The 27,051-nt window shown below is 45.0% G+C and overlaps 1 protein-coding gene across 5 annotated transcripts in view; it reads left to right on the top strand.

Annotated features, from left to right (window-relative positions):
• DCX (doublecortin) overlaps positions 1 to 27,051 on the top strand; it is a 73,913-nt gene that overhangs the window by 11,033 nt on the left and 35,829 nt on the right. For all 5 annotated transcript variants that reach the window (XM_033072715.2, XM_033072718.2, XM_033072717.2 and 2 more), the window contains exon 3: positions 227 to 567. In XM_033072715.2, the coding sequence (XP_032928606.1) occupies positions 227 to 567 (341 nt within the window). The remainder of the gene's footprint in view (positions 1 to 226; positions 568 to 27,051) is intronic.

The raw sequence follows: 27,051 nt of genomic DNA, 5'->3' as shown, positions 1-27,051 counted from the left end.
CTGGGTCATGTTATTGTATGTATTTACTGATGGCTGACTCACTTACTTTGTGGAAACACAGCAATATTTTAAATAACCATGAACATAATATTAAAACAAGGCAGAATGTTTTAAGAACAAGCTGTCATGGGACTGCTAATGGAAACAATTATTAATGGTTTGCATGATTCATGGGGGAAGAGCCCAGAGCTGGTGCTTACAGCACAATTCTCATTTCTTCCTCCAGGGGAGAGTTACGTCTGCTCGTCCGACAACTTCTTCAAGAAGGTGGAATACACCAAGAACGTCAACCCCAACTGGTCTGTCAATGTGAAGACCTCTGCCAACCAGAAAGCACCTCAGTCCCTGGCCAGCAGCAACAGTGCCCAGGCCAAGGAGAACAAGGATTTCGTGCGCCCCAAGCTGGTGACCATCATCCGCAGCGGCGTGAAGCCCCGCAAGGCTGTGCGTGTGCTCCTCAACAAGAAAACTGCCCACTCCTTCGAGCAGGTCCTCACTGACATCACTGAGGCTATCAAACTGGAGACAGGGGTGGTCAAAAAGCTCTACACCTTGGATGGCAAGCAGGTAGGAGGTTTTACAGATGTTATGCCTTTTTCTTCCTCTCGTCGTGCGGCTTTGCTGACTCAGAGCAATTCCTGAAGCCTAAAATTAAGCTGAGATTATTGCTGCCATCTGTTCCCTTAGAAGTGTAGCTTCTCATGCCAGTGGTTAGGTTACTAAATTCTCCCTGATATTAATACCAAGTAAAGAATGTAGCCGTGGGTCTGGGTGGAACAGATGCTCGCCCCGCACGCCAGCATGTGGTGCGTGTCTCTGGGCCAGCGAAATAAATAACAGGGGGAGCTGGGCTCACAGCCACCAGCTCATCTGCCTCTGCACTAAGAGCTCTCCAGCTCTGGTGAAAACGTGTTGCTTGACTTTCCTTGCCCTCTGGTGCGGGCTGGCTAAGATAAAGGGATTAATCCAAGCATGCTCCTCTGGGCAGCTCCAGAGTGAGCAGGGCCAGTGTGGAACTGTGGAGCATTTCCCTGACTAAATGCATGAGGAGGTAACGTGCAGAAAGAGAAATATTTAGCAGGTCATCAAAATGTGCTTCATGTCTACATGTTGCTGGAGCTGAAGGAAACATCTGTCTCTTGTTAGCAGCTACAGAGCAATGAGCCATTTCATATTGCTGTATCTATGAAAAGCCTTAAAGGAATGTGGGGGATCATTTTTAGAGCTGAGAAGAGCTAGATTCTTCAAGGACAATTCTGAGCTTGATTAACATTTCTGTTTATTGTAATTGAGGAATGATCTTATTTTTGTCACTATTTTTCCTGCTCCAGATTCTGGAGTGAGGCAGCACAGCTCTAGTGTGGATTTGGATGCTGGCTATTCTAGGGACTGATGGTTTTGCTTTAAATTAACTCTGTCTTGTCTCTGGAGAAAATTATTCAAGTACTGGCTCTGTCCAAGAAAATGCAGATTTTACAAATAAAAATGTTCATCCCAAATACAGGTTCCTACAATATCCTGCACAGTCCAGGAGTGTCACTCTGACTGACAGTCCATGGCAGGGGGCTGGAACTGAATGATCTTTAAGGTCCCTTCCATCCCAAACCATTCTGTGATTCTTGCTTTGTCCCATCCTGCATCCTGCACATTAGTTGCTGTCTGGTTCCAGCTTCAGATACACAAAAATTCCCATCTGTCTGCTAAAGCTTTTCTTTCCACTTGTCTCAGCACAGCACTTCTGTGTCCTCAGATGCACACTTTGAACATGACAGGGTGACTGTCCAGCACAGTCCACAGACACAGTAACCTGGAAAGGAGCAGTGATACCACAAGTGATGCACTGGAGACCTTGGGAAAGACATGGGGAAGAGGAAGGAGAGAGTGAAATGCCCTGTGCTCCCTGAGGTGATCACACCTGGGCACAGGACCCTGCTCTCTGTGTCACAGCATCTTTGCAGAGGTTTTCATAATTCCATAATAATCCTGCTGTGCTGACTGAGTCCTGTTGCTCTCCCAGCTGGGAAGGAGGGTCTTAATCTGAACCTGTGGGTGGCCTCAGTTCTTTGAGAGCTGCTGGCAGTTTAGAGGTGAGATGTTGCTTTGGATGGTGCAGAAATAGGGATGCTTCCATTAGACTGCTCTCCTCTTCTCCTTTTAGCTGTTCACAGGAGCAAGTGGTGATTCCCTTCCACCTCTGGCTGGAGAGCAAGACAGGACCAGCCTGACAGGACATTGGACATGTTTCTCTGGCTGTATAATTCACCATTCTATGAAATGAGATATTTGACTGCAAGTTAGAGACACTGCTGGGAGTTTCAGTGTGTGCAAATGTACACCCAGTAATGAAGTTATTGAAAACAGTGAGACTGTGATGAGATGTTTGATATTTGTTTGCAGCACCAATTGCTGTTGAAGCTCCTTGAAGAGCAAACCTGGTTCACCAAGGCTTTGTTTTTAGTGGAAGGTTTCATTCAATGCTTGTTCTTTATTATAGATGTGTGTTCTACTGTGGAAGAGCTAGAGGCTTATGCTGGCTGTTAGGGTTTCCATGACATACTGCTCCATAAAATCTGACCTCCTGACATGACATTAGGGGGTTTTGCATGTCTGATGCTGACATTAGAAAGAGATTACTGCGTGCCTGATTCTGACAAACAGCACTTTATTTTCAGGAGGAAATATTCATGCAAAAATGCAAGCTGCTCAAAGCTGAAATACTGACAAGAATCCTGACAGTCTGTCTCTTTGAGTGCCATCAGAGGCACATTGCTCCCTCTGTTGTGAAGTGATAAAATTTACAAAAGGAACGTACAAAGGGAAATCATCCTTCCTCAGTCCACGAGCTGGGACTTAATGAGGGGAGATGATTATTTTATTTATAGGCATTTCCATGGTGCTCATCAGTGGAGTAATCAAGATGCTTTAGAAGTACAGACAGTGGTGGCAGTGACAGGGTGCTGTGTGAATAATTACATTTCTGTGCACTGCAGACCTGCTGCAGTTGGAGTGCAAAGCAGCTAATTGAGAGCTGGTGGGCTGTGTTTGAATAATGTGGCACTCGAAACAATAGTGGGGTTAGGTTATTTTAATGAAATTGTGTCTTTTTATGTCTTGGGTTGGATGGAGAAATATGGCCCTTGAAGCTGCTAAATTAGCATCTCGTGTTTAAGTAGTTTATTTAACTTGCACATATTTCTAATGTCTGTTCTCAAGCTCCTTCCCTGCCTGGAGCAAATCATTATCTCTTGATGCACACCCCTGAGCTCAAAAGGTTTTTCAGACAGTTGACCAAAAATGAATCATGGCAGGGGATCACAACAGAGATTTACCTTTGGAACTTCCATGGCTGTACAGGAAATGGTGTGGCTCAAAGAATTCAGTGCATTAAACAAATGCTGTCATGGGCCAAATTCAGTACCTGGTTCCATGACTACAACTGCTGTAGAGCTGAGATGTGTCACACATACAGTTAACACACACACATTCAGGATTTAATTTGGTCAGGCCTGTGGACCATGCTGGAAAACAGCTATTTTGGTAGATTCTTCCTCCTGTTTTTAACTCCTAGTTGTACCCAATGTCCCAAATAAGTCAGGATTGCTGGGAGCAGTGGCTGCTTCACTGATGACAGCCCCAAACCAAACAGAACCAAATTGGAAAGCAGAATTTGAGACCCTGGGTGAAGTTGCATTCAGATATTTTGAATGCAGCAGGCTGAGCTAGACTGTGCAGAGGCTGTGTGGATTTACTGTCCTGCTCGTGGCTGAGCTCCTTCCTCACCATGGGACAATGGGCTGCTGTTCTCTGGGGAGGAGCAGGCTGCTCCATCCCTGGCAGCACCTGGGCTCTGCCTGCATTCCTTCCTGCTTCTCAGTGACCTGGGAAAGCTGCTGCCTTCTGTGCACACTGAACTTCTCTTTTCCTGCCCTGTGTTTTATCCCAGGGTCTGTGAGTCCTGCCAAGTGCCTGAAGAGATGCAGGGACAAAAAAATCAGTCCCTTTTTTTGGTTGTTGGCTGAGTTTGGTGATACTCTGGCATAAACAAATTCATCAGACATGTTCAGTTGTACTTTAGCATTAAGATAATTTTTTGTGGTATGGAATTTCTTCTTTTTCTCCAGCTGTTTTATTGCCTTAACTGACTAAACACCCCATTGTGTCACCCAATAATTATCATCACCAAAAATAAGCAGAATAGGTGCTGTTCGGAGCAGGGAGAGCTTGTATGCCCCAGCTGCACATAAATAGAGATATTCTGTTCAACAAGCAGGGAACAGATTGTGGTTTTAGCCATGATAACATGTAGTGATCTCCTCTGGCCTTTGAAATCTTCAAACCCAGGGAGAAGTCACCCATGCCCAGCTCATTGGCTGCTCCCTTGCCCAGACACAGTGCTGCTGCTCCATCTGAGTGTTAGCTGTCTCATCAGATGAAATTACATCCATTTCCATATGTCAGGGCACTTGTGACTGCGCTCCCAAAAGAATTCCCAGTCTTGATAAAATGGTCCCCTCTAGCAGCCTTAGCTTTGATAAGGATATCAAGTGGCAGGTGATGAGGGGAGTTCATTCTCTGATGCCAGTGCCCTGGGGGCCAGCCCACCTCTCCTGGCCAGGCAAGAAGTTGCCATCTCATTTTAGATTTCCTGCACTGAGGAAGGGCAGGAGTCACAGATGACAAAGGTTACAGCAAGTTTAAGGTTGGGACTTTGTGATCAAAATCAATAAATTAGTTGATAAAGCATCTCCTACATACTGCACTAAGGCATCCCTACAAGTTGCACTGGAGAAACCCAACTTTGGAGTTGCTGCACTGATTTTAAGCTGGTAATTGGAAAAAAAAAGTAGTAAAATCACTCAAGTGTTGATACCAGCAATGAACCAAATTCTTCCAGGATAATGTAATATATTGATTGTATTAATGAAATTGTATCAATGAGACACGATAAAAGGTTTGTACAGAAATATAAAAATGCCTCCAACAGCTGTAATCTGTAATTGGTGCTCAGGAAGAAGGTGACACCTGTGTGACTGTACCCAGCAGCATCTGCACTGCTGGAAGATCAGAGGGAGCTATTCCCTCCAGAGCCCTGGCAGGAGTTAACTCACAGCCTGAGGCACCAGGTTCAAGGTTACAAAGTGAGCAAATTGCTCTGTGTTGTGTTGAGGGAAGGATGTCAGAACAACTGGTCCCTCCAAGTCGTTGTCTGGCCTTTAGGATACTGAAAAACCTCATTGAAGTGAGCACAGAACAAGCAGTTCCACGCACTCGTGTAAAGCTGGAATTGAGCCTGGAAGGAAATCAGGGAGGAGCAGGAGAGGGATGCAAGTGTGCTCTGTACATCCCTCCCTCTGCCAGAGCTCCTGCAGCAGCCAGTGCCAGGGGAGCAGCGAGCCCCACCTTCCTGGAACAGCAAACCTACCTCTGGTTTGCATCTGTCCCTCTCTGAGCCTCTTGCTCATACTGAGATTTGCCAGGCCCTGTGTAAATCTCCTGTTCTGACAGCAAGAGGACAGGTCTGGATGGGCAGAGGGGCTGAGCAGGCAGGATCCCTGCCCACATCACTCAGGGTGGGAGTAAATCCCAGCCTTGCTCCTCCCCAGGGCTGTGCAGATGCTCTGCCTTTGGGTGCTTGCGTGAGATTGTTCCTCTGCAGCAGCTCCGTGTCATGAGAGGAGGATTAGTAATAATGTATGGGCTGGAGAACTTGTGAACCCAAGTCACTTAGAGAGCCAGACAGCACAGCCTAGTTCTGCATCTTCAGGGAGCTCTCAGTGTGAGCTGGAGGTTCAGCACTGCCTGATCCATGCAGTGACTAGACACTAACACAGACAAAACCAATTAGTCCACAGGTATCCCACAAGGATTTTAGCACTCACTAGAATGAGTAAGCCCAGCTTCCATGAGTGTGTATCTAAGTACTCATGGTAAAATATTCAGAAGACTTTCCAAGATGTTATTTAGAAACCTTGTGCTTATTAATTTCTGTTTCCTCGGGTCTGTGGGTCACAGAATCTGGGTGAAGAAGGGAGATTCACAGTCTGGAACACTGTGAATCCTAATTCCTGTGTTTCCTAAAGCACAGGCACAGGCTGATCTGAGCAGCTGAACTCTTGCTCAGACCTGTTCTCCTGTGAGCATTGTACTGACTGGTTACCACTGGTGTGGTCTCTGACTACTCCCCAAATAGGTGGTGATGGAAACACAGGAAAATGAATTTAAACTGTCAGAGGGCAGATTTAAATTAGATATTGGGAAAAAAAGTCTTCCCTGTGAGGGTGGTGATGCCCAGGCCCAGGTTTCCCAGAGAAGCTGTGCTGTGGCTGCCCCCTCCCTGGCAGTGTGGCACTAAATGAGCTTTGAGGTCCCTTTCAGCCCAAACCATTCTGTAACTCTGTGTGTAGAGCAAGGGGAGACAGTGGAGGACAACATCATCTTGCAGACTTGTGCTGGGTGTTTTGCCATTGCTTTGCCTCGCTCTGAGGTTCTGGAGGAGGTGTGATCATCCTGCCATCAACCCACAGGGTTTTGGTGCTGTGTGCTCATTGCTGTTCTGCAGATCCTGCCTGGGGTAAAGATCTCTGGTAAATCTGTTTTTCTCTCAGCAAGGCTCCCAGTCCACAGACAGGCTCCAGAGCTGCTGTTTGCTGGAAATGGTTGATTTTAGAACCATGCACTGACCACTCTCCACAGGAACACCTGCTCCTCCTGTCACAGATGGCAGGCTGTCAAAATTATTGAAAGATGCAGTCAGAGCTGACCTGGTGACCTAGGAGTGCGTGGCCCCTGGTTCTGCATCCTGGTGCTATTCACACCCCAAAAGAGACGTATGCTAAAAATTCGATCCTCAGCAGCATCTTTATTTTAGCAGTTCTCTCTGTCATACAGAGTGACATGTTCCCTTTTCACTCTGAATCCCAAGAGAGAAGGGTATTATTCACTGTAGTGCCAGAGGGTTTATCTTGGAATAAATGGGCTGAAAATGAGCAAGGGAAATAAGGCTGGGTATCTGGAGCTGTGGACAGGCCAAGAAAGCCTTGTTGTTTTTTCCATTGTGAGTTTGTGTCATTGTATGAAACTTCAGTTTCTGGTTCCTTTTTGATGCTTCAGCAGCAATCCCACCAATGTGAATGAGAGTCCTCCCTGCTCTGAGAGGGAGAAGGTTACACTTAAAATATCCTGAGCAAGAGTGTGGATTCTTGTAGATGTCTTACTTTGATCACCTGGAATAACCAAATACGTGAATTCCCCCTGTTTGTAATGGGGAAATGTCTTGCTTACTCTGATGTGCCAGGGTCCTTAGTGTTAGGCTGTGGCACCACACATCATCTTTGCTCACCTCTCTCAAAGACTGAGGAAATTCCCCCTGAATTCCCTCAGCCTGAGAATCTCATGGTGGTTTGTGCCATGTCCACATCTTGTTGCCAGTTCACCTCTTTTTCTTGACTGCCTGAAACCACTTCTTCCTTTCCCTTCTCAGCTCTTACTGGCCTTCAACCAAAAAGCTGTTTTCACTCAGTGGCAGGTAAGTTATGACACAGTTCACACTTTTCTCCAGGAAAAACCTGCTCTGGGTGTGAATAAAGGCAAACAACCAGGTGACAATTCTGGTGAGAAATGTGTGGTAGAGCTGTCAGCCAGCACAACAGCATTTCCTTCTTTCTTGCCTCTGAAACTGCACATGGGCTGAACCAGTGATTATTCATTTTTGTGTTAGAACCTGCATCTTGATGGAGCTTAAATATTAAGGAGATTAATCTGTGCTGGAAAGGGCCCTGTGAGTGTGAAAGGTTCTCAAAATCCTCCTAAATTTTGGCCATGATGCCAAAAACGAAGGTGTGTTTATGGGTCAGTAAGGGAAGGAGGGATTGCCTTGCTCATGTGCAGAGGATGCAGCCTCCATCCACCCTCAGCTCTGGCAGGAGTGACAACAGACATGCAGAAATGTTTGTCATAACAGAGTGTCTTAAGGAGCTGAGGAGAAAAAAAAAAAAAAAACCAAGCTGGATGCAATCCCTGGAGCTTTTCAGAGCTGGCCAAGGTAGGTGGGGAGGTGCAGAGAGGAGCTGTGAGAGCACAGGGCTGTCCCAGGGCTCCTCAGGCTGCAGAAATCGATTCAAATAAAGCTGGAACTGCAGGTCTGCTCCTGGAGGTTTGCTCAGGCTCAATAGGGAGGAATAAACAGGGCTAAGTCACAGCATTCTCTGAGCCACAGGCACACCCTGCCCCTGTCAATGTGCAGTCAGGCCTTGCTGGATGTTGTGTACTGGATATATAATAATAATAATAATAATAATAATAGTAGTAGTAGTAGTAGTAAATAATCTGTACTATTACTCCCAGTTCTAGTTCCCTAGTTAACTGCAGGCACTGTATGTGTGAGTAAACACATTTTTATCTGTATAAATACATGTTACAAAGTTTTGTACAACACAGCTCTGCTGCTCAATTTGCTGTCTAAGCAATCTCAACTCTTCCTGCAGTTAAAGAATCCCAGGGACTATTGTGCTCTGATATCCTCCAGCCATCTTATTGTTTTTTGTTCCCTAACCCTAATAAAACAAAACCCAAAGGCATCTCACTGCGGTCTTTAACTGCACTTTGAAAATGTTTGCTTATTTTTACATTATTCTTTGACAGAAATTCAAATCTCAGTGTTATTAACAGTTTTAAAATTAGCCACCTAATCTAAAATAAGTAGGAAATTAATTTGTATTAGCTCATAGCGCTTTTGTATTTTTTTTAATCTTGAAAAATACCTCAGAACAAGGATTTTTCAGCTGGAGTGGGTGTAAGATCTATCCTACCTTTTACTGTTTCTCTTTTATTTTTTTTCCCAAATGGGGGATTTAGTTATGAACAAAAACGTGATATGGGGAAGATATTATGCCCCATTCATTAGCAGGATTTTTCCAGGGGATTTTGCTCCAGTCAGAACTGGTATGAGAGGTCAATCCTGCCAGTCCTCCAGGTCTGAGCTCTGTTATCTGGAGGACAATGAGCTCAGCGAGCTTTTATTGGCTCCACAGCAATAATTATGCAGCCCCTGAGCCTGCAGGGGAGAGCAGGACTGGGGCTCCTTCCTCCCTGCCCTGCCCTCACCATCTGCTCCAGGCTGCTCCTCTGCTGCTCCATCCCCTGGGGCTGCAGGACCCACAGCTGGGGCCTGGGGGCACCAATTCCTGTCTGGGGGCATCACTCCCTGCCTCTGAGTATCAATCCCTGCCTATGGGTATCAATCGCTGGCTGTGGGTATCAATCCCTGGCTGTGGGTATCAATCCCTGGCTGTGGGTATCAATCCCTGGTCATGGGCATCAATTCCTGTCTGTAAATACCAATCCCTCTCTGTGGGCATCAATTCCTACCTGTGGGAATCAATCCCTGGTCATGGGCATCAATCCCTGTCTATGGGTATCAATCCCTGGCTGTAAATACCAATTCCTACCTGTGGGAATCAATCCCTGGTCATGGGCATCAATCCCTGTCTATGGGTATCAATCCCTGGCTGTAAATACCAATTCCTGGCTGTGGGTATCAATCCCTGGCTATAAATACCAATCCCTGTCTGTGGGCATCAATCACTGGCTGTAAATACCAATTCCTGGCTGTGGGCATCAGTCCCTGCCTGTGGGCACTAATTCCTGCCTGTGGGTACCAACTCCTTTCTGTAGGTACCAATCCCTGCCAATGGGCATCAATTCCTGGCCATGGGCACCAATCCCTGGCCATGGGAATCAATCCCTGCCCATGGACATGAATCCCGTCTGTGGGCATCAATCCCTGCCCCAGGACCTCAATCCCTGCCCCAGGACATCAGTCCCTACCCATGGACCTCAATCCCTGCCCCAGGACATCAATCCCTACCCATGGACCTCAATCCCTGCCCATGGGCATCAATCCCTGCTCCAGGACATCAATCCCTGCCCATGGGCATCAATTCCTGCCCCAGGACATCAATCCCTGCCCCAGGACCTCAATCCCTGTCCATGGACATCAGTTCCTGCCCATGAACATAAATCCTTGCCCATGGACCTCAATCCCTGCCCCAGAATATCAATCCCTGGCTGTGGCAGTCCAAGCCCCCACCTGAAACACCTCCCTGTGCTCCTGGCAGAACAGTTTATGGCTGCAGGACTTGCTTGTTCTGTCTTCATTCAGGTTTATTGAACAGGGAACAGAAATGGGTTTGGGAATGCATCTCCTGGTGTGTGCACTCTTCTGTGAAAGAAGCATTTCCTCAGGTTACTGCTGTGCCTCTGCACTCTGGACATCACCTTTCTCATGCCCTTCCTCACTTCCTCATGCCCAAAATAGTGCAGAAAGAGGAGCAGAGTGGGAATAATGGTCCCTGCTCTCCTCTGTGTGTCTGGCAGTGAAAATACACCAGGAAACTCAGCTTCTGTGCTAGATAAATCAAGTGAAGGATAAAATTGTGAAGAAACATACAAAAACCCCTTTCACCCTGATGATCTATTAGTATAAAATAATAAAACCATGGGTGGGGGAGAGCCAATAAACATTTGGACTTCAAAATTCATGGAGCAAAGAAAGTCTCCTTCAGGAACCTGAGCTAGTGATAAGAAGTGAAAATGTTATCACAGATTTGAAACAGGTTTAGAAGAAGAAACCAGGATAGAAATAGCTTCTTATCAGAATAAAAAAAATAAAAAAACAAGTGGTGTTTACTATCTTCTTGAGTGATCTGGAGGTGGAAGTACTCAGTGACAATGATGAAAGGACTGTTGTAATAAAAAAGTTGGGAGACTGAGATGAACAGGCAGTGTAATGGATGATCATAAGTTCAAAGCAGCACTGATAGAAATTACTCTTATATTTGTTTGGGGTTTTTTTAACTAAAAATAACTATTCTGGAGAGAGGATTGCCTTTGCTGAGGCAGGCTAGTAAATAATATCTTAGCTGAGAATCAAAACAGCAGGCTAAAGCATATGGTATCCATTTAAAATTCAGAAAGGAGCAGCTTTTAAAAATATTGCTGTGTTCCATTTATCTTTCCACTTCACCTCTCCACGTTCTCAGATGTGTCTCAGAGTGTGGAAGGAAATAAAGAGCTGCTGCAGGGGCTGTGCTGTGCTCCCACCCCCTGAAGCAGCCAGGAGGGCTGGGCTGGCTCCTGCAGGAGCTGGGGCTTGGGTGAGACACCAAGGGGGTCACAAATGGTCAGAGCCTGTTTTTTCTGGAGTTCTGAGTGCTGAATCACCCCTGCTGCCCAGTCCTGCTGTGGTTTTGTGCCTGCAGCTTTGAACCTGGGAGTTTGACTGTGGCTGGGCTGTGGGGGTGACCTGTCTGCCAGGTTCATTTCTATTGGGGACCCAAAGTTTCCAGTTACGCAGAGAGGTTGAGAGAAGATCCAGCTGCAGCTCTGCAGATGGGGAACACCCTGAATTTCTACAGCCAGGAGTAGAAATCTTATCCCACTGCATGGCATGGCATGGTGCAGCCTTTCTGCAAATAAAGGGGGTTTATAATAAAGATGGAGATGTTGCAATGCAGTTTCTCATGCAGGAAAAAGCCCATTCTTTATTCACATAACTCATTTTGATAGTTTTCACAGATCTCATGTTTAACTCCATTGGCTAGTAGTTTTCTTGCCACCTAATTAATTGGCTAAAAGATGTTTTGTGTGTACATGCTGAAACTCTTTCACTCAGATGTTTACATATTTTCTTCACTGATTCTCATGGGACAGATCTGTTGTTTACGCAGGTGTACACTAATTTTCCTACTAGAATAGATAATTGTGTTAACTGAGTTTTCATTCTTCTGATTCTATCTTCTGGGAACTTAAAAGCTACTGCTAGCTTAGCTAGAGCAGCAGGGCCTAAGCCATATTTTATAAGACTTTTTTTTTTTTTTTAATATCTCTGTCTGTGACATGGGGACAGATTTTTAGCCTGGGAAAAGGTGTAGCTCTTTGTAGCTTCTCTCAGCCCCTTCTGTAACTTTTGCTCTCCTTTTATCCACCAAACAGTATGAATGGAGAGAAAAATACAGCCCTCGCTTTCCTCCCCACCACTCAGTGTTAACAGGAACTCATAAAACATTCTAACAGTGGAAAAAAGCAAAAATCCAGTGCAGCCATTTCAACTTGGTCAAGAATTTTAAACTTGGCAGATAAATTATTTGGGGAAAAATTGCTGAGAAGCATTTTCAGACAAGTAAAAAAAAAAAAAATCTGTGTGAAACCCTAAACCTGAGCAGCCTTCCATCATGGAACTCAGCTTTAGCCCATCATGAACTAAACTTTTCTTTCTCAAATGTGCAGATATCAGGAACCTTATCAACTGCTGGCAGGCTGCAGGATTACATGTAAATGAAGTGTATCAAAGAGTTGAGTTAGGTAGCCAACATTAGGTTCTAAGAATTTTTTTCTTGCCTACTTGAAAGCCCTTCATAATGGATTAGAAACAAGAACTTACATCTCTTAATACCAGCTGAAATTTGAAGCATCTTTTTTTGCTTCTAGTGAATTTTAATATTTTGAGAGTAAATGGTACTGGGGATTTCCTTCATTTTAGACAGCCTCAGTCACGGAGGTTTGCAGAATGATGTGTTCACTTCACAATCAAAATGAAAGCCATAAGGCTGAATTCTGTGCAATACACTCAATAGAGTTGTTGGCAAATGTTATTTTTAGCACTGTAGAGCAACAGAGATCTTCACAGTCTTGGCATTTCTTGCAGTTTTAAAATGGAGAACAGCTCTTGAAATGTCTGCTTTCCCTTGAATTTTCATCCATATCATGAGTTTCTTCATGAAGTTTTTGCACTGCTCTTGGCAGCAGGTAGTGATACAGTGCCAAGCAGTGCAGAACTGCTCCATTTTACACCATTTCTGCACAAGGCCCTTTCTTCCAAGGAGGAGATGCCGGAGAAAATGCCATCTGATCCTCACATTCATTGTCTGGGCTGTTTCCATGTGTTCAGTGTGGTGTGAAATGGACAGCAGATAAGGAAAAATAAAGTTGGGCCAAAAGAGCACCGAGCACTGTTTTACAGATCTCACAATGAGTGAAAACCAATTTTTTTTTTTCCTCAGCACAGCTCACAAAGACCTTCTTTCTCCCAAAAGCAGGAGAAAATAGCCCCAGGAAATATCTGCTGTCACAGATGAGTGGCAGTGTGCTGCAGGTACTGAGGAGTGGGGCTGGGGGCTCCTGGTGTGAACCCAACTGCTCTGTGTGACCACGAGGAAGGCAATTAATGTGTGTTTCCAGTCTGGGCTGCTGTGGCACATTTAAACTCACAGGGAGCTCAAATGACTTTGTCAATTTATCTTTAATGTCCAGGTTGGAAGAGTTTTCATGCATCTGTGTCTTAGCTGCCTTTAGGGCCAGCAGGACTCATTTGTAAGACTGCTGAGAGCTGGGGAATGGCTCAGAGAAGGTGGCAGCCAGGGTATCTCAACCCTCCCTAAATTCTGCAGAAGAATGTTAAATCTATCTAGCTCTAAGCAGAACTGTACAATCAGGAACAAGCAGAGCACACTTTGAATGCTCATTTATCTCTGCATTTCCCCTCCTCCCATTTTATTCACTCCCTGCCTGTGTGCATGGGGATTTGCCTGTTTGCTTTGCTTTCCTTGCCATACCGTTCCAATTACCAGACAATCTTTTTTCACCTCCACTTAACATACACGTGGTGGGTGTGACTTACAGCTGGGACAATGCAGTCATTCTGGCAGCTGCATCCTGGGCCACCTTCTGCTGCTTTTTGGACCACCAGCAAAGACTGATGGAGGGTAGAAGTCTCAACAGCATCAAAACACTGAATCATAACAAAATCCCCCTTCTTTTCACTGCACAGCTTACAGGATACCTGTATTCTGTAATACCTTAATAATTCTGTAATACCTACAATACCTTACAGAACACTTACTTCTGCAAGGGTCTGGCTTCTGAAACAAAAGGAGCATCCAGGTTCTGCCCCCTCAGCGGGTGAGATCCACTGAGGGCAATCTCTGGTGCCACATTTAGGCAGGAGACAAAGCTGGGATTGATTCAGTCCCACCTTCACGTGTGCTTCCTTTCCATGAGGGATGCTCTCAGTCCTTTTCTGCAGCCTGGCAGCTGCCAGGGCTGGTTGCTTGGTGACGCTCTCAGCAGCACAAAGAGCTCTCAGCTGGGAGGCCGGGGCTGGCCGCCACAAACAGCTGGGATAATTCTATTTGTCTTTCTCTTGTTCCCCAGTAATTGCCAGGACCTGAATCAAAGTCAACATAACAGAAAAGGGAGCAGCAGCAGGTACTATTTATGGCTTCTTTAGCACACACCTCTTTCTTCCTGAGTCAGGGAAGTGACAGCAAGTACCAGAAATGGAGATTTCCAGCCTGGTTATTTCAGAAATGCAGGGATGAAGTGAAATGAAAAGGTGTCATTTCCACTGCTGGTTCAGGCAGGCTTTTACCAGGTTCTATATAAAAGCAACATGTGAGACAGGGATTTGGATTTATGAATCATTGTTCCTTAATCCCGTGTGTGACTGCCTGCCTGTTCATTCTTTGCAATAATCCTGTGCTGTGCAGGTCATATCTGTGAAACAGCAGTAAGTGACTCCTCCTCTGCCTCAGCAGAGCACACTGCTCCTTGGGTTTTGTGCAAGGTAAAACAATGAATTCTATGCTGATTCTAGTCAGGTGTTAATGGCTTTTTGGTAATTTTTTTATGCAAGGTGCTATGTGGTAACAAACCAACCCTAAATGTTTACAGTTCTCTGATGAAATGCACACTGATAAACTGATGTGTGAATGCACCAAGGATCTGCTGTCAAACTCAAGAGCAGAAAGTGGTGTTGGTTTCTGGCATTTTCCTCCCAGATCAAAAGCCCTGAGGTACCAAGAAGTGAAACTACCTTTGGAGAGTTTGGGTTGCTCTGCTCCCAGGGCTGAAGTCAAGGAAGATTGAGGAACATGAAGTGAAGTGGAAGCACACCTGCCTAACTCAGTGCTCAGTGTAGCATGCAGAGCTGCAAAGAGCTGTGTTGGTGTGTCTGATCTGACTGTGAGAATGAGAATTCTGAGTTTTAGAGCCTCACACTCCTGAGCTGTCACAGCAAGTGTTGTGGTGGACACCTGGGGGCTTTGGACCTTTTATTTATGCCCACATTCCTGCACAGGGCCTTATTACATCAACTTTCCAGTGAAGAAACAAAGCTGGGGTGGAATTCCTTTCTTTAAAAAACACATATTAAGCCATAATCTCTTCTTTGCCCTGAAAACATTTTGTCATTGTAATACAGGCACTTCTGGCACAGTTTTCACCCCTGAGCTGGTGCTTCCCAGATACTATTTGCATGGATTTAGTTTTCCTCACTGATTACTCTCAGAGGTATCAGCCAGTCATTGGGGCAATCCTCCAGTCCATGCTTTAGGGTTTACAGCGATCACTGAAGGGATCAAGGAGGAATTGGCCTTTGCAGGCAGCATCATGCAGAAAGCTGTAAGTACATTTGTGAAGGAGGAGCTTCCCTGAAACATCAGCTATTAGCCCCTCACAGAGGCTGTGCATGAACTGATCCTCTGTGGCAAATCCTTACGTAAATGCAACAGTCTAATCCCCTTGCCCTAATAGGAATTTCACACCTTAATCCTCACTGCGTTCAGGGGCAAAGACATTGCTACCAGGCAGTTTGAGGAGTATTTTTGGTATAAGTTTGTGGTGCTAGAGAAGCTCTAGTCTCTGATTTGTAGGGGAGACTGAAGCATGTCACTAATAAAAGAGAAGGGATTATGTTCCCAAATTGTCAGTGGATTTCAGAGGATTTGCCACACCAAATGAGACCATTAACCTAGCAAGTCCTTCATTTTGCCCCTGGCTGACTCTGCTGTAGCTGGAAATGCTCCCTGGGCAATACAGTAGGGTTTGCAGGAGTGGGAAGAACAGGATTCCCTCCTGAGCCCTGCAGCAATCCAGGCTGTGCCCTGCAGCTTAACTGAGTCCTGGCTTCCACTGCTCAGCTTGGAGGAAGTGTCCATCAGTGCAGGTGGTGTCACTCTGAATAAACCTGTGATTTACATCGTTATGTAACCTCGAAGTTCTGAAAAGGCCGGAGTGCAGTGCATGGCAGGGACTGGGCAGTGCCTTGGACTCTCATTTTTCTATACAGATATGCATTAATTTCTCAGGCTTGCTGAAGTCTGTAGAACACTTCCACAGGCCATGACCTCACTCTGATGCTCCAGTGCCTTCCATGACAAGGGGAAAACCAGCACTGCTCCTGAATTGTCATCTCTGACAATAAGGATCCCCTGATTTCCCCTCACAACAGGGAAATAATTGCTTCACACAGAGACTCTTTTTGTCAGCCTCAGAAGGGCTCAGAAGTTTGTGTCTCTTGTGCTTCTGGTTGTGGGGATAATTTTGGGTGCCAGTTAAGCACCTGGATGTGCTGCTGTGGAGCATCACTCTCCCATCCTGTTTGCCCCCTCCTGCCCTGAGCAGAGTCGGTCCCATCTGGAATCACAGCATCATTTTTACAAGCAGCAGTGCTTTGCTGGCCATTTGGAACAAACCTGTCTAAGTGTGTCCTGTTTTTTCCACTGCCAAAGCTTTTCCAGCCCAGCCTTTTGTTTTTCTTCACTCCTCACTGCAGAAGCTTGTAACTCCCTGCCTGCTCTCTTGTCGTGGCTCCAGCCCCTCTGGGCTGCTCTTTGTCTGCCCTGTTGTTACTCCACTGCACTTTGGACTTGCTTTTCACGAATGAGGCTCTTCAACAGAGCCTTTATCCCCATTCTCAGCAGAGTCCATTCTCCCTGTGCAGCCCGTGCAGCATTTGCATCCAAAATGCCAGCATATTGACTCAAATCTGCTGCTACACAAAATAAGCCTTGATTTTATGTGGGTTTTTTTTTCCCCCAGGCCAGCTGGCTGAAAGTTTTGTTCTTTGCAACTCTAAATGCTTGTGTTGTTTTTAATTGAATTTGACTGTAGCTCACTTAAAGTTTGTGGCTTTTCCTTAGGAATGATATCACTGTCCCAGCCAGCTCCTGTGGAGCAAGGACTGGAAAAACCTACTTAAACACAATCTATAATTTAGGAATCAGCAATGTCTGATGTAGCAAGAAATGCAGTTTTGGAGGGGAAACCATTACCCGGTCATTTAAATGCTTCTGTCATTTGGAATAAACCCATCTGTAACAGCAAAGGTCATGGCATCCCCAAGAGCTACTCTTATTTTGTATTGTTTCACTCTGTCTGGCACTGAGTTAGTGACCTGTGTGCAGGTCTGTCCCTGCCCTGGCTGGGTTCAGTTTGAGATTTTAAGGAACCCCTGAGAAATGCAGAGGCAGCTGTGGCAGTAATCAGGTCTCTGGGTGGATCCCCTGCAAATGCAGCCTTTTCTAATGGTTTTGATAATTGCATGTCATTTTTTCAGCCTGACTAAAGCAATTCTGATATTTTCTGGTCTTGATGCCCTGCATCAGCATTTTCTTGTACTAAAGGTGCCCAAGCAGAGCCTCTTCTCTGTTGCCCAGTGCTGCTTCAGCACTTTCTGCTTGCTCTCTCATAAAACCAGTGCATCTTGTTGAATGCAGAAGTGGACATGGAGCTGGAGCTGCCTCAGCCTTATTTCAGATCTTAAATAATATCTGTAATTGGGAAAACCAAGCTTAGGGAGGGATTAAGCTCTGTGGCACTTGGTGGGTTGGGACCTCAGCCCCAGACTGGGAACATCCCCAGTGCTGCAGTGTTTTTGTGAAAACCAGGCATGATACTCGAGATTTTCACCCATTTTCTTCCTTTTGGTCAGGAGCAAGATGCTGAACTCTCACTGGAGAGCTGTGAGGGAATTACTTGTGGGTAGCACCCATGTAATTGATGGCACAGTGGTGAAGATGCTATTTCTGGTAGCACTCAAAGCAAACATATTCCCAAAGCACAGTGCATGCAGGTCTAGACTTTGCAGAAATCCATTAGCAGGGCTGGTATGGGAGTTGTCTGGCTGTCACATCTGGGGATATGTTTGCAGGAGGACTGTTAGAAAAATAGATCCTTCTTGACAATGGAATATCCCCAAAGCATGAATCTGAGACGCTGTAAATGGGAAGGTCTGAGGTGCTATTTGCAGAGGAAGAACTCATTTAAGCCTGGGTCACTCTATTAAAAACAGTGCAGATTTATTGACTTACACTGGCTGATAATCTGTTCCTAAAGCTGCTTTTAAAACCAAAGTAATGTAGTTCATATTGCTTTCCCTTGTCCTTCCTAACAGTGTTGCTTCTGTCCCTTGTTTAAGTGCTAACAGTTTAAAAATGCATTTGGAAAGGGTGTACAGAGGATTTTGAGCATGATACTGTTAGCAGGAGCATTGTTCTGCCAGTCTCAGAAATTACCCAGTTTTCTCTTAGGGCAAATCTGCCATTTTATCCACTTAGGCACCAGACAAAACAACCTTTACTATTTTCTCCCTGCCAGCATCTGAGGCAGCTCCAGGCAGGAGGTTCAGTGTTTGTCCTATGCATGGCTGCAGAGAAAAACCAAAATGTGCAGAATAAAAATCTCTCCTGATTTACCCAAGCCGAGCATCTCAGGATCATTTGTAGGCAGCTGCATCCTGCAGGGCTCTCTCAGCAGAGGGCAGAGAGGGCAGTGGGGCTGTCAGGGACTGAGCTGTGGAGCTGGGCTCACACCTCTCCCCAGCAGCAGTGATGTAACCCAGCACATCCTTTGTTTGAGAATTACCTCAGCCCCGTGGAACAGCCGAGCTGCCTGTGGCATTCACAGGAGACAGCTCCAAGAAATAACTTCTCCTGCCTGCCTTAGAAGGGATATTCTCCTCAGAGGTGCTTCCCTGATTATCTTGTTTTCATTCTGTTTGTGCCACTGGTCAGAGCTGGACTGTCCCAAGCTCCTGCTGACCAGGACGTGGTCCCTCTCCCTCTGCTGCATCACTAGAGGGTAGCACAGGCACCTTCTGAGATCCTCATTAATTTACAGGGATGTGCTGAACAGACTGGAGCAGTGAGGAATACTGGGGCTCAAATCTCATCTGAGCATCTGTAAGCACAACTGGCCTTTATTCATCCATCCTTAATAAATTCCTCTCTCTACCTGCAGAACACAAAACAATCTCCCAGTTCCAGGTTTCCTCTGCTTCTGTGGTAATTTTCAGATTTTCTTTTTACTCACTGAGCAGACATCTGCTCCAGCTTGCACTTGGCTCCCCACTGTGCAGGGGCCATCAGCAGGCAGGAGTCATCAGTGTGACAGGAAAATGAACCTGGACAGAGGGATCCACTTAATGTGCTGAAAGGAAAATAGGAAAGTGTCTGACTGGAGAGGATGAGGGCATTATATTGAACTTCCAAATATAAATGTGAGTACCAATATGCTCGGTGTGCCTGCCCCAGAGCTGCCACCTGTAGAGTCAAGCACTGCAAATTGAGGGCATGGCCCCAATCTGACTGTTTGTAAACTTGACACACTAATCTAGCAAGAGTTTAATCCTATTAGTGGAGGTGCTTGTTTATTGCCCAGCTGCCACAGAGCCCCTGATTTTCTGTCTTCCTGCTCTCACTTTGTGTTGGTGTAAATGGCTGAACAAAGCCTGGGGCTGCTGGTCTGAGCAGAGCCCTGGTGGGGTGAGATCCTCAAAGCCAGAGCACATCAGAAGTGGAGCAAATCCAGAGCTGTTCTGCCTTGCTCTGGAGACAGCCCTGCTTCAGCCAGGTCAAAGCCAAGGTGCTGCAGCAATTCCCATTAGTGTGGGTGGCTGGCAGGTCAGCAGCAGCTTCCACATGTGCCCATGGAGGGAGGCAGGCAAGGAAAGAGACATTTCTGCACACCCCAGTGGGCACAGGATTAAAACATGGATCTGCACAGGTGAATGGAAGGGTGCCCATGGGACATGCTGCCTCCTTCTTGCAAAAAAAATAAAATTGTTGTAGCAGTGCTCTAATTCCAGCAGGGCCAGTGCGCTAGACTGGAAAAATTCATCTTCTTGTGGAGCTCAAGAGGGCCATCATAAGGTCCAAAAGTTCATTTCCTTGGTTATAGGAGGTGTCCAGTCTGATGATTATTTCAGCCTTATCAAATGGGTTGCCTGCATTTGCTTGCTGGAGCAGATCTCAAGTCTGAAGGGCCCTGGGTACAGGTAAGCACTGTTCTGTCAGGGCTTTGTCTCTGGGGTAAGGACAGTGAGCAGAGCCATTGCCTGATCCTCTCTGTCTGTGGATCAGACAGTTGTCACTGGATGAATTATAACCATTATACCAGGTATTGGAAGTCACAAAAAAAACCCCAAAACCTGTAGGAGGCAAGTATCCAGTGCCTTTTTAACCTACTGTAGTGAACTTGGCCAGATTATTCTCTGTTTTACTCCAGCATTTATATCAAATGGCTGGACTGAAAATTAAGCTCAAACAGGATTTGGCCCTGGAACACCAGTAATAAAGTTCAGTTATATGAAAGAACCAACATTTACCTCCTGGGGAGATGTTATAATAATAATTCCTCTTGTTTTCTATCCTTCTTTTTCTCCCTAGAATAAGAAAGAACATGGATATTTTAGTATACAGGTTTCCAATGCATGGGGCTTTGGGGTTTTTTTTGTATCTCTTCAGAAGAAAAAAAATAATGCAGGAAATTTTAATTTATGTACTAAGTTAATGCAAACTAGTCTTGTTTATTTGCCTGATGTAATGGAATAAAAAGAAAGCAGTGGAAAGGGAGCCAAGTCATTTTCTTGTAGTCTGCAGGAGGGAAGTTCAGTGCATCTGGAAGGCAGCAGTGTGGAGACAGAGTATTTGTAATTGAACTGGCACATGGCAAAAGAAATGTTGCAGCAAATCTGCGTCAAAAATAAGGGTGGTGTCAAATTGGGCTCCAATTCAGTAATCACAGGTGCCAAATGGATGAATTTAGGTTCAAAGTTTAGAATTGTTGTGATTGCTGTGGTTATTTTGGGTTCCTTTTTCAGACAGTCCCAGCAGGCGGCATGAAAGATTAAAATTTTTAATGTAAGAACACTGATAGGGAATGATGCTTTCTCCTGCAGGAATCCAGAGTGGGAAGTTCAGGGAATACTGATGAAATGGAGAAGTGCTTGTGATTCAGTTCAATATAGGACACTCTTTTTTTGAGTTTTCCAGCCCTTAAAAGCTGAGTGGTAACTTTGGTAACTTGCATAAATGGATTTGTGCCTTAACAAAACAAGATTGCTTTGGCTGAGCACACCTTTTAATTTGGGGGGGAAAAAGCACCTTCCAAAACAAGTAATTAGTTAAGTGTGAGAATACCAGGCACCTCATGCTTTACTAAATGATTCAAGGGTGAGTCAGACCAAAATCCAGGGAAATCAAGAACTTTTGGAGAATAAAGAGACTTGGTGTTGGATGTGGGAGGTGATGCTGCATCCTCAGGAAGGACAGTGCAGCTCAGGTGTGTTACAAATGAAGCCTGTGCTCCATCTCATTTTGTGGGTAGGAGATGTCCCACTGGTCCTAAAAGCAGCCAAGACCCCTTTCCTCACTGATCTCTTTTTATTTTACACCCTCAGCTCTTTTGGCTGGTCCAGGTACCACAGCAGAGAGGTTTCAGCATTCCCTTCCTGCCCAGTGATCCTTTCCACACCTCTCTCACTTCCCCCACTAACATAACCTGGCTCCCTACAGCCCTTGGAAGGTTTATTTCATTTTTCCTTGTCAATTAATCAGGGTCCCACCTGCATTGTGCTGAAGTGCTGCACTGTGTGCACTCCATACCTGTTAGAAATTGCTCTTCCTGGACAAAGCACGTAGGCAAATTCCATTTATCAAAGCAAGGAGTTTGGGGAGAGCACAATTAATCTCCACTTATCCCTGGAGAACCTCCAGGTGGAAATGGGGTCTGTAGGTGTGAGCAGCTGAAATAACTTGATTTTTTTTTTCACAGTTTCAAAATGAGCAAAGAATTCCTTGTGGGGGAGGTGTGCATGGAGGGTACAGGATGAAAGGAGAGGGCAGCAAACAGGCTGGTGACCTGAAGCTTGGGATCATTACTTGCCCCACGTGTGGCTGGTACAAAAGCCTCTCTATCCTTACTCTGCCACAGGGAACAGAATGATTTGAAAGAGCAGGAGAAGGGAATTAGCTCAAACAGAGTCATCAATGCTTTTCCAGAATGCTTTGCAAACACTGGAACTTGCTGTTTAGCAGAAGATGCTTTCCAAGCTGTTTTGCTGGATAGATAAATGCCCTTACCTGTTCCTGGAGCACCTGGATGCACAGGGAATGTCTCCTGGGTGCAGGGATGGAATCCTGCCCTCCACCAGGCTGGCACTCACTGCCTGTCACCTGCAGGATGGCAGGCTGCATCTCTGGGGCTTGGTTGGTGGCAGTGCTGTGTGGATTGGGGATGCTGGGAACAAGCTGGGTTATATCACCTTCAGGGAGAGAGGAGAATGATTGAATTGAGCTAAATTCACCCAGTTTAGTGCCTGTGCTTTGCTGGCCAAAGAGCAAAGAGCCAGCCCAGACAAGATTGAGGCTGCAGCCATGGCAGGGATCTGGAGCTGCTCTCCCTGTGCTTGTCCCAGGCTTTGTGTCTGTGATATCCTGTCCCAGGGGACCCTGTGGCCATCTGCTTTGGGGAGCTGGCTCTCAGTGTGCTAATCCAGCCCTTTGGAACCTGCCAGCCTGGGCTTTGTTCTCTGCTCTCCTGCCCAGAGAACATCAAGAGTGGGGAAAAAAATCTGCAAGGTTGTCATTTGCTAAAACACATTTTTCCTTCTTTTTTTTTCTTTCCCTGCTTCTCTGTTACAAAATCAGGGCATTGACTTGGATTTTCAAAACTGCAGATAATTTGGGACATGAGAGGGCTTCTCTTGCCTTGAGTGCTGAGGCACCAGCAAAGTGAAAAATTCCCAAATCCAATACCTCAGGGATAACTTCACCTTGATGGCCCTCACATTTGGACACTGCCTTCCCAGTGTCCAAAAACACATTGAAAAAATGTCAGAAACACTCTTGTGTTTCCCTGGGCACGGTGACATGTCCACAAAGATGGTAATTTTACATATATATATATATATACACACACATATTTTATATATAACATTATACATATATATATACACTCATATATGTGTGTGTACATGTATATTTTTAATTAGTTGCTGTCAATCTGCCCTGAAGTGTGTTAGGAAGGGGATGTATTTTGTACTGCTAGAAATAAATACATATGAAATCTGTTTATTCGATTTCTCTTAGGGAAACAGCCTAAAGTTCATGTGCTAAATTTGAGTGTAAAAACACATATGGCATTTGATTAAAAAGACATAGCTCTGCAAGTGTATTGATTTAAATTATTTTGATACATTCATGGAGCTTTATTCAAGTTCTAAGAAGGGTCATTAATGCCACTAGTGATTTCTGTAGACAGGAATCTGTTTCCTTGTAGGACTTTCAGTAGCTGCTTTGACATTTTGTCCTTGAGGATGTGATGGTGAAACCATGTCCTCATTTCCTCTGGGATATTGTAAAATATTATATTGTGTGTTCTTTCAAGATGTGCAATCATCTTTGTGTACTTGCACAGAAGGATATAAATATACATCAAATATATAAACATAAGCCCACATGTACAGCTCTGCAGAAATGACCTTTTATGCATTTTCAGGTGGCTCTTTGTAGGATTAGCTGTGGAATGAACTGAATCATCAGACTGTGCTCTACATCTTTCTTGTTGAGATCTTAAAAACTGGGGGACTTTGGTGGGTCAAACAACATGTTGGAAATAATGCACTGCACAAATGTTCATGGTTTCCATTGCCTGGTTTTGCAGAGTGTGGTGCAGTGCAATGGCCACAAGCCAGGAGGCTCTTAACTCAGAAATAGCAGCTCAGAAAAATAAAAAAAATAGGTGGTGAACACTGGTTCATCTTTTGTGCAAATATGAATTTTTCATAGTATTTTAGCAAATAAGAATCTGTATTTCTATGAATAAAACTTACTCCAATCAGGAGGGCTGTGGGTGAAAGTAAAAATTCCAAGATGTGGGTGGAGTGGCCATGGATGTTGTATCTAAAAAGCTGGATGGTGGAAATTTGGAGCTGGGAACGGGATCATTCTTATAATTAAAAAAAACCATGAGAAACCCAGGGAGGAAGAACTAAACTGGAAGCAATAACAGGGAAAACAGGACCTGGGAAGATCATTCCCTCCTCAGGGCAGGAGGAAATGACACCAGTCACAAACACACAGGGCTACATGCAATCATGGGTTATTAGGCACCATTGCAAAAGCAAAATGCTGGAGGAATTGGTACAAAAAGTGCAATAAAATATGCATCAACATGATGAAATATGTATTGGAATGAATACTAAGTGGGATGAAGTGTTACTCTCAACTGAGTGGTGGCCTTGGCAGTGCTGGGTTAGTGGCTGGACTCAGTGATCTTGAGGCTCTTTCCCAACATAAACCATTCTGAGATTCTTTCCTGTGAGACAAATCAGGATGCAATTTCTTTTTCTGAGATTTTTTTATGTTTCTTGCTGCACAGATCACTCCTCCTCTGTGATGAGACTGTGCTTCAAAGGGGGATTTAGCACCTCCTGATTTCCCCTTGGCAAGGCAGGGGTGTCACAGGCTCCTGGGGAAGCACAATGTGCTGCTGCAGGCTCCAAGCACAGGGCTGAGCTGTGGTGAAGTGGCACATGTGAGCCCACAGTGAGAGCTGTTCTTGTGGGAAAGAAGGGGGAGATGAATTATTTTCTGTAACTCTTCCCCATTCCAACACATGGAGAGAAGAACGAGGCAAAACCCCAAAAGGGGAAGCCCTGGGCTAAGTTCTGCCCTGCCTTGTGTCATCTTCAATTTTCCTGAAGACATTGGAGTTGGACAGGGCATAGTGGAGGCAGTTCTGCAATTCTGGCTGTGAAATGCAGCTGAGGTCTCTTATTACCAGCTCTTCACAGTGATGTTGAGGCTTGTAAAGGTCTCCAGTCACACTGGAAGGACACAGAGCTCTGAGTACATCTCCACCAAACAAGATCTCTTCAGGAAGGAAACTCCTGATGTTTCTTAGTAGCTGTTTATGGGTTTGGCCATAATTCTATTGTAACTATTACTATTAATCATATTCCTGCAAAGCACCAGGGAAGGTTTTCTTGAACAGATTAATCACTAATGAATTTGTAATCTGGCTTTGATCACTCATTCCTTTTGAATGCTGGTAGGTGGAGTTTACATGCCAAGATTTTCTGAATAATGAAGATGCTGCCTCTAAGGACCCTTTGGAATTAATTTTTTCAAATTTGGATCTAATATGTAAGATGGGCTCCCATAGTTGTCAAGAAGAAGGGAATCCAGCAGATTATACAGATATGGAGGCTTCCACGTGCTCCTACTGAAATAAAAAGCAACATTCCCTCTTCTTCTGGGGAAAGCTGGAGCAGACAGGTAGAAGAAGCAGCAGTCACAAGGGCAGACAGGGTGTTATCAGAAGGGTTTGAGCAAACAGCTCTTGAAAGGTTCAATCTGATCCTTCCACACCGTGGTTTCCAGCACTGAGCCCTTCTGCAATGTCAGCAGCACCTGACAGCAAATATCCAGCCAATAATTATGGTCAGGTCTGACACAGAAAAGTATAAATCTCATGTCTGGCGAGGCGTAAGTGTCAGAATACAGTCTGCACAATAGCCAAAGGCAGTGCAAATTGTAATTAAAAGCATTTAATTTCAGTTAATCTTCATTAGAAACATCATTATGTCCGCACACAAATTGCTTCAATGTAATTGTCACAGTTGTAAATACCTAGTTCTATTAACCAGCTTTTCTTCAGGATAAACTGGCTGGGAGATTATCAACTGTTTCAGAGCAAAAACCCATTAGTGTGTGTGTGGCACGTGTGTGTGTGTGGAATTAGAGCAAACTCAGCACCTCTGTCCCTGCAGGGTGGGACCAGCTCACAAATCCCCCAAGGCTCCAAATAATCCACTGTGCAGAGATGAGAGGATGCTGTCTTGGAAGTTCATTAATTTATTAAAATTTGGTTGCAGAGAAGCAGAACATAGCCCCCCCCCCCCCCCAAAAAAAAAAAAAACATTCCAAGGGATGTTTTATCTACAATGGCACTGGTTTCAACCTTGTAGGTTTGAGTACATGGGAAAAGTCCACTTTCCATGAAGGTTTCCTTTTCCTTTTCTGATGTGATGATCAATGAAATCAGTTTGTGGATTTGCTGTCCTGATGCCCAGAGGAGAAGAGCAGGTTGTAGGAGCTGTGTTCCACCAGCAGTGTTCCTCTGCTGGAGCTGAGCTCATGTGGCACTCACCAGCACAATTCTGGAATTCTCTCTCTCAGGTCCTTGATTAGATTTGGGCCTGATCCTTCCTGAATTGAGCAGGGAATTTCCCCAGTGGGGTCAGTGTGGTCAGAATCACATCTGCTACAGAGGAGTGCAGAACACAATAAATGCTGGGCTCTGCTGAGGGCAGCCTCACCTGAATCCAAAGAAATCGGAAAGTGCAAGATTTATCTTAGGAAAGGAACAATTCAGTCTTCTTCACTGCCTCAGGAAACAATGCTGTGAATGAATACATGTAAGAAATCAAATAGCACTTGGGAGATGAGTAAAAATAATCTTGTAAGTGGACTTGAACACTTGAAATGGATGTCCCAACAACAGAGTTTGAAAGTAGAGGGAGCTTTTAACTCTTGCCAGTGCTCTTCCCAAATAATCTGCACTGTTACTGCTAATTGGCATAAATGGTGCCCATAATACCCATAGCAGAGATTTGCACAGAATCCATTGCTAATCCTATAAACTGGTGAGTTTGATAAAGTGGGTGCTCTGGGCATTGCTAATTTTATTTTCATGCTTTCACTTGCTATCATTCATTAACCCCCAAACAGCAGGCTGAGCTGTGTACACAAACAAGGGAGCAACATCATCTTATTAGGGTCTGTAATCATGGGTGGGAATTACAACAGAATGAATATATACACAATTCAAACTGGATGCCTTTTCTGGTGTGCTGGTGTGATGCTACCTGCTGAAAAAAAAAAAAAAAAGAAAAAAAAGAAAAAACAAACCTAAACCAAGCACATTCAAACT

This window comes from Catharus ustulatus, chromosome 14 (genome assembly GCF_009819885.2).
Source record: "Catharus ustulatus isolate bCatUst1 chromosome 14, bCatUst1.pri.v2, whole genome shotgun sequence".
NCBI classification, from domain to species: Eukaryota; Metazoa; Chordata; class Aves; order Passeriformes; family Turdidae; genus Catharus; species Catharus ustulatus.
The sequence above is the reverse complement of the archived record's forward strand: the minus strand, read 5'-3'. Positions and strand labels throughout refer to the sequence as shown.